Source organism: Babylonia areolata, chromosome 16 (assembly GCF_041734735.1).
Source record: "Babylonia areolata isolate BAREFJ2019XMU chromosome 16, ASM4173473v1, whole genome shotgun sequence".
In the NCBI taxonomy this organism is placed as follows: domain Eukaryota; kingdom Metazoa; phylum Mollusca; class Gastropoda; order Neogastropoda; family Buccinidae; genus Babylonia; species Babylonia areolata.
Genome location: NC_134891.1, coordinates 27,271,876 through 27,280,384, shown reverse-complemented (window position 1 = coordinate 27,280,384; position 8,509 = coordinate 27,271,876). Strand labels below are relative to the sequence as shown.

The window sequence follows — 8,509 nt, the reverse complement described above, 5'->3', positions numbered from 1 at the left end:
AGGAAGAATAATGTGCAATATGCAGGATGAATGTACAATGAATATGTCTAATGCTAACGTCCATATTCTAAATATATTTCTGTTTAATAATTACGATGTAATAATTAATTGCAATGTTTTTAAAAGCGAATATGTGAAATGCTTTTATTTGAGAATATATGTTTATTACTCTTGTTTAATCAAGTTATCCGCGTGTGGGTGGTGGGTGGTGGGGAGGGGGGGGGGGTGCGGTGCGGGTGTGTGCTGATTATCTGGTTGTGGTTTTCCGCAATTCATCTTTATTCTTATCTTATCTATTATAATCAATGTGCAGTATAGTAGGCTATGTTTATAATTATATTCAAATAATGTTTCTTAATTCTTTCTGTTTTTACATTAAGAATACTAGTTATTACCTGCAGTGTGTGGATGTATGTATGAAACGATGTATGTGATATTTTTTACATTTGTATCTTCGTAATATTTGTAGGGGCTGTTGTTGGCTTTTACAGTTGTGGTCCCCATGTTGTTTACTTGTTTATGTTGTGATGATGCACCTGACCAAATTTCTCCAGTTGGAGATAATAAAGTTTATCTTATCTTATCCTATCCTATCCTATCCTATCCTATCCATGATCTGGTCGCCTTTCAGTCACATGGGTCCTCTACCTAGCTGCTGCATGAATGTGAAAGGGTTAACCCGGACAACAACCGATGGGGGAGGGGGGGGCGAGGGGGGACCATAGATTTGTTTTGTTGCACCCCACTTCATCCACGTTTGATTGTCGTCACGTCATTAACCATCGTCTTTCTTACATTAACCCTTTGGCGGCTAATCGATGACACGAGAATGTGTGTATCCGCACGCAGAAGATCAAATACGCACGTCAAGATCTTGTAACCCATGTCAACGTTCGGTGGGTTATGGAAACAAGAACATACCCAGCATGCACACCTCCGAAAACGGAGTATGGCTGCCTAGATGGCGGAGTAAATAAACAAAATGGTCATACACGTCAAATGTTGCATGTCTGTTTGTGTATAATTATGTGCGCGTGAGTGAAACCTGATTGAATGACGCAGGAAACGAATGATGAGCGCCAAAATGGCAGCCATCAGTAAGCTCTACCCAGGTTGGCAGCCTGTGTTGTGCAATTGACTCCGTGTTTGTAAAGCGCTTAGAGCTTGGTCTCCGACCGAGGATAGGCGTTATGTAAGTGACCACATCATCATCATCATTGACATGTTCACAAAATATGCTAGGAAATGCGAGTAAAATTGATTCGAAATACTGATCTGGAGTCACTTCGGTTCAGCAGTAAATGGGTTAATCGTCGATCCACCGCGTTGAAACATCTTAGTGCACGGATCTACCTTCACAGTGACACACGCGAGCTAATAGTACTTTGGTATCGATATAGACAGTCACATATGTCACACATCATTATTTTGCTATCGATATAGACAGTCACATATGTCACACATTTATCACCAATACCATGATGATCTATTGTACTGATCATTCAATGCCCTTCTTCAACCTTCTTTCTCGCTGCAAACAATGAATAGAACACGAAGTATGGCTGCCTAAAAGTGCAGAGTAGAAACGTCTTAACTCTCTCCATACGAACGGCGAAAGAGACGACATTAACAGCGTTTCACCCCAATTACCATCATCAAAATATTGGAAGCAGAACACTCTTATACAGAAGAGGTGAATGTTGACAAAGAATACCACAGTTCTGACGACGGAAGCTAAAGGTTGGGTCATTCAGACACTCACTGGACATCCGAGTGGTCTGTGTAGAGGAGAAGAGAGGACTGGCCGTACTGAGTGAGTTAAACGTGTGTGTAACACCGTTCGTAGAAACGAGTGAAAGCAGGAGTTGCGTCCCCTGTACCATCAACGAAGTAGAAGAGGAAATACGCAGAAGGAGGAAGAAAAGAATTGAAAGAATAACAACAGGAAGGAGAAGAAGAAGAAGAGGAAGAAGAAGAAACAACGTAGAAAGATGAAAATAAAGAGTAGAAGTAGACGTTGTAAAGGTAGTATATAGTAGTCGTAGTAGTAGTGGTAGTAGTCGTAGTAGTAGTAGTAACTGAAGAAGAAGAAAACGAAGGAGGAGAAGAAGGAGAAAAGGAAGAAGAAAAAGAAGAAGAAAAAGAAGAAGAAATCGGAAGGAACGTAGAAAGATGAAAACAAAAGAAGAAAGAATAGAAGTAGACGTAGTAAAGGTAGTATATAGTAGTAGTAGTCGTAGTAGTAGTAGTAGTAGTAGTAAGTGAAGAAGAAGAAAAAGGAGAAGAAGAAGAAATCGGAAGAAACGTAGAAAGATGAAAATAACAGAAGAAAGAGTAGGAGTAGACGCAGTAACGGTAGTAAATAGTAGTAGTAGTCGTGGTAGTAGTAGTAGTAGTTGAAGAAGAAGAAAAGAAGGAGAAGAAGTAGAAGAAGAAGAAGAAGAAATCGGAAGAAACGTAGAAAGATGAAAATAAAAGAAGAAAGAGTAGAAGTAGACGAAGTAAAGGTAGTATATAGTAGTAGTCGTCGTAGTAGTAATTGAAGAAGGAGGAGGAGGAGGAGGCGGAGAAGGAGGAGGAGGAAAACAGAAGGCAGTGAAAAGAAGCAACAATAAAAAGAAGAAAACGAGGAGAAAAGAATACAACAAGAATGAGAAGAAGATGATGAGAAATATGTTTTAATTGGGGAATGCATAAAAATTGTATAAAAAGGTGAAAAGGAGGTAAAAAAAAAAAAAAAAAAAGGGGGGGGGGGGAGGGGGAATGGGGCAGAAGGATGAAAACTTCCTGACGGCTTCAAAAACACGTTTAATTTCCCCCCCCGCCCCCCCTTCATGAATCCCTTTCACCCTTAATTCTAGGTCATTCCATCTCCTTTCTTTTTTCCCCCCCCTTGTCATTGTCTGGCGTTATTCTTTCTATTAAGCTCATTGATACTATCTTAATCATCATGATGATGAAGATGATGATGAAAAAAGAACAACAAACAAACAAACAACAACAACAACAACAACAACAACAACAACAAAACAAACACCCAAAACAACAACAACATGTATTAAACAACAGGACGTTGAATCCGAGCAGTGAAATACAACACGAAAACGGTAAGTATCAATACAACAAATGTATTTTCCTTTTTCGAAAGGCCTGTAAATTTTCGTATCTGTTTCTGTCTCTAATTGTACCAGATTATTCCTAAAAAAAATTTAAAAAAAGAAAAAAAGAAATCCCATAATCTATATTTGAATAAACACAATTTTCGTATATATTTCTGTCTCTAATTGTACCAGATTATTCCTAAAAAAAAAAAATCAAAAAAAAATCAAAAAAAATCCCATAATCTATATTTGAATAAACACACGAAAGCTTTAACTCACTCAGTACGGCCAGTCCTCTCTTCTCTACACAGACCCCTCGGATGTCCAGTGGGTGTCTGAATGACCCAACCTTTAGCTTCCGTCGTCAGAATTGTGGTATTCTTTGTCAGCATTCACTTCTTCAGTATAAGAGCCTTCCGCTTGCAATATTTTGATGCTGGTAATTGGGGTGAAACGCTGTTAACGTCGTCTCTTTCGCCGTTCGTATGGAGAGAGTTAACATCCCAACTCACTGTTGAAGCCACACAACTCAAAATTTTACCTCACATAATGTTTTTCTGATCTTTGACACCCAGCATTTCTTTCCATTATAACATGTATCAAATGTATCAAGCAACAGTTGGTAGGCATAGAAAGATAACCTGTGATGATCCAAGTGTAACAATCTTTTTTTTTTCCTTTTTTTTTTCCAAATTGCTGCCGCATCATCTGCACCGTTTCAGTGGCATTACTCCCACGCCGCTCATTTAGATTCCCCCATACACGGACACACCCGGGTTCGTCCGTCACAGTTCCAGTGTCGGCAGTCTGCAGGCCGGAACCATCGAACTTAGGTCGCCAGGAGGCCACACACCAGAGGAGACCCTGCACTGCTGCTGAGTCACTTCGGTGGTGTTCAGTGGTGCCTGTTCTGATTTAACGTACTTAGGACACCATCTACTAAGCCCCTACTAACGACAATAATGGCTTAGTCGCGGAGCCAGACTGAGTGAGCGTCCCTCCCTGAGTGGAGACCGCCACCACGTCCCTCAAACAACAGCCCCCCCCCCCAACCCCTCCCCCTCCCCCCATGAATCTGTAGACACTGAAGACATTGACAGGACTCACCCCAAGCACATAAGTGGAGGGGTATCGAAACTGAGGTCACCATGAGAGCACGGCATGAAAGGCCACAGACTTTGAGACTGTTTTGTCTATATTGATGATGATGGAGGAGGAGGATGACGATGATGACGATGTTGCTATGGAGGTCCATTTTGGTTTGGGACTGCGTGACAAGGCTGTACTCTTCGCTTCCTGTCATAATGATATCCCGGCGTTAACCAGGCCCGAGAGATACAGACACTTGCAGTGTTGGTCAAGTAATGAGAACAACACCAAGTGTAACAATCTTATCCAGTATCTAAGAGTGATAGTACAGGTATTAAGATAAAGAATGTATCTTCCAAAATCACCACAATCAATCGTATTTGGAGTCTGTTTGCAACGACACCCCCCAAAATTGTTTGTAGACCATCATGCGAACCTTCCTGATATGCTCCAGTCTATCTTAAACGCCATAGTTCAGACGAATACAACAAGCAGTCTGAATCTTAGGTATTTTGATGAACGTTCTAGCATTCATTTCTGTATGTATATGATTTTTTAAAGCTCTGTTTAACTCAACAACAGCTTCATTTCCCTTTGTTACAAGATGTCTTGTTTCCAAATTAGCACTAACCATTGTAGTAAAGTTAAATCCCAAACAAGAATAGTTATTTACCACTTAAATAATTAAGGCCATTATAAAACCACTGCCCACGTTTTCCAAAGAACAGAAATATTTCCAAAAAGTCTGGCAATTGCTGAATACCGTGCTTTCCTCATTGACCCATATTATAATTGACAAACACTGAGAACAGTGGAGAGAGAGAGAGAGAGAGAGAGAGAGAGAGAGAGAGAGAGAGAGAGAGAGAGAGAGAGAGAGAGTGAAAGTCAAAAATGTTTTAATTGTCAGGCTTCTGGCCCATCAGTAAACATCATGCACTATCTGAAATATTATTGAGACATTCTTTTTCTGCGGCTAAGTGTTCAAAATGTAAACAAAGAAAATTTTGTTATATTATGAACGTTTTCACAGGCTAGAATCAAAGAAAGCTTGAAGAATGACAGATATCTGTAATACTTAATTAACTGGTATCAAATCTTCGCTGAGATCCTGATATTTGTGACACACAAAAAGAAAATGCACTTCAATGGCATTACGACAGACAGGACAATAGCTATCATCATTATCTAAATGGGGTCTGTATCGCAAATAACTATGTTTTATGGCGGGGACATACCAATTCTAAACTTAACAAGACACCTTCGTAAGTTTACATTCTTAAGGTGATGGAAAGTGATGAAAGTAGAATTTGAGAGATATTGACTGATTGAAGCTGGAATATATCTAAAGAAATCATGCTTTTCAAGTGAGGCATGCCAGTCTTGCCCAAAAGAATCCAATGCCCAATGATTTTTTTTTTCAAGTTTTTTGCTGCCCCATCATCTGCGCCGTTTCAGTGGCATTACTCCCACGCCGCTCATTTAGATTCCCCCATACACGGACACACCCGGGTTTGTCCGTCGCAGTTCCAGCATCGGCAGTCCACAAGGAACCATCGATGTTATGTCGCCCGGAGGCCACATACCAGAGGAGACCCTGCACTGCTGCTGAGTCACTTCGGTGGTGTTCAGTGGTGCCTGTTCGGTTTTAACGTACTTAGGACACCACCTACTAAGCCCCCTACTAACGACAATAATGGCTTAGTCGCGGAGCCAGACTGAGTGAGCGTCTCTCCAAGAGTGGAGACCGCCACCACGATGATTCTATGATTCTTTGTTTGAATTCTGAAACAGCCTTGCATTCCCCACTCCTTCAGTTTCCCAAACAATGCCAAATCCGTACTTGTATAAAACATTTCTAACACGCCACGCCCATGTAAAGTAGTTTTGTCTTTGCAGTGATAATAACATATTGTAGGCTTTCTTTGGATATCTTATTTCGTCCGTATAAACTAGTCGTAACCAAAATTTAATACATCTGATATAAGCATTTACAAAGAGAGAGAGAGACAGACAGACAGACAGAGACAGAGAGAGAGAGAGAAGACAAGACAAAATTCTTTATTTCGCGGATAATTAATCAACACTGGTGCGCAATTTTTACATCCAGTTCCCGACCTGAATAGGGTCTACACTACACAACATTAAATAAGAATTAAAGCAAAGCATGGAGTTAATAGAAGTACATAAGAGAGGAGAAAAATTAAACAATTAAATAGAAAAGTGTCTATATTTTTTATCAAATATATATATATATATATATATATATATATCTTAGAGAGAGAGAGAGGGGGGGGGGGGACAGATGCAATGTACAACTACATTGATTCTCGATCCTTTGTTTCACTTACCCCAACGTCCTCATCATCACTCAAAGGCAGAAGCTGGTTGCTTTCTTCAGGACTGATGTATACATTCACTGGGCCTTCCTTCATCTCCGTGGCTTGCTGCGTGTTCCCGTTCTCCATGGCAGTCTGGTGTTCCTAGTTGAGGTGCTGTTCAAGCTCACACAATTCAATACCCCCCGCGCGTTCACCCAGACTGAAGCACTACTTCTTCTCGAGTAGATCACCACCTAAATCGGGAGTAAATACAAAATATAGCCAAAACGTCCAAATGAAGTTCCAGTTTACCATTAGGTCAGCCTCACAAGTAGTCTGATGTCAACAAAGCCTCACAATGTTCAGTTTTCGACGTTAAAAAAGCCGCAGACGTTTGTTTAATGTCAGGAAAGTTTGACAGAGCAAAACCTAACTGATTGACGAAGACACAATAAGAACTGAATGCGATGGCCGGGGACTGGAGACTATATAAGCAGCTGTACTGTGAACCAATCTGCATAAAACAGATCTGAAAACAGACTGGCCGATCTGTTTGCTTCTTTGATTTTGCCTAATTGCCCACACATCCCAACTCAGCAAAGATAACATTGCATTGTCATTTGATCACGGATGGTTAATTGACAAAGCACTGACAAGGTCGATATGAGTGTGTAAATCATCGCGGCATTTGTAAGGTTCCGTAGTCGAGCATATCGATGACGTCGTCGGAAACTGATGAATGATCATCGGATACGCATATTATACACACGGCGTTAGGATAAATGTGCATAACGGTGTAATGATTGATTACCAGTCACATCTGGAGCAAAGAAAAGGAAGACGAATAAAAGAACTGATCTTCACGGCTTCTTTCTTCTTATCATAGAAAAAAAAAGGAAAACAACAGAACAGTTTCTTACATGCCCGACCGGTTTCGACCACTGGTCTTCGTCAAGGGCGTTTACTGGTATGTCAAAATGCAACACACACACACCAACAAAGAAAACAAAAAGATCAACAAAGCTCATGAAAAAAAAATGCATCCAGAGCATGCAACATGAAAAGAACAGTGTGAAGTGTTGCTTGGGGAATTGGAAGAGAGGTTGGTGAGTAAAGTAGTCAGAGAGGACGAGAGAGAGGTCAAGAAAAAATAGATGGGCAAATAGAAGGAGAGGGAAAAAGAAAGAGAGACAGAGAGGGGGGTGGGGGGGGGTCAGGGAGGGAGAAGGGACTGTGAGAGAGGAGGAGAGAGAGGGAAAGACAGAGAGAGACAGACAGCGAGAGAGGGGGGGAGAGAAATAAGGAGAGAGGGGGAGGGACAGACGGACAGATGGCAGACAATGAGAGAGAGAGAGGGTCGGGAGGGAGAGAGAGAGAGGATGGAGAGACAAAGAGAGAGGGGGGAGAGAGAGGGGAGGAGAAAGAGGGAGAGGGAGAGACAGACGGACAGGCGGAGAGAAGGCAGATACTGAGAGAGAGAGAGACACAGAGAGAGAGAGAGAGAGAGAATCCTCTATCGTTGTCCTCACCACCCCACAAACACCCCACAAACGCAACCACAGGGACCTCCTTATGGCTATTTGTCCCGAATGTTCAGCCCGTAAGGTGCCACTGTTTTCAGTCTGTCCATCCACTTTTTTCTCTGGTTTGTCTGACTGTGTGAGAATTTCCGTGAATATGTTCTATGATGATGCATTTCATGTTAGTGATTGTGTGGTTGGATTGGTTGAAGTGGCGTGTGATTAGGTGCCTGTGTTCTGTTTGATGTGACTGCGGTGTAAGTAGAATCTTGTCTTGAGAGTGTTCTTTGTTTCTCATATATATATATATATATATATATATATATATAAAAGCGATTAGTGTTTATGGTCTTTACTGACAACAGAAAAGCACTCATCGCGTTTTTTAATTCATCACTTGCATAAAGCCAACAGCAGTTCTTGGCTGCCTTTTTATGTATAGTTTGAGAGACAGAGACAGACAGACAGACAGAGACAGAGA

The 8,509-nt window shown here is 41.2% G+C and overlaps 1 protein-coding gene across 1 annotated transcript in view; it reads right to left on the bottom strand.

Annotated features, from left to right (window-relative positions):
• Window positions 1-7,067, bottom strand: part of LOC143290960 (ninjurin-1-like) — an 11,885-nt gene extending 4,818 nt beyond the window's left edge. The window contains exon 1 of the mRNA XM_076600539.1: window positions 6,539-7,067. Coding sequence (XP_076456654.1) covers window positions 6,539-6,655 — 117 coding nt within the window. The 5' untranslated portion in view covers window positions 6,656-7,067. The remainder of the gene's footprint in view (window positions 1-6,538) is intronic.
• Between the last annotated feature and the right edge of the window lie 1,442 nt (window positions 7,068-8,509).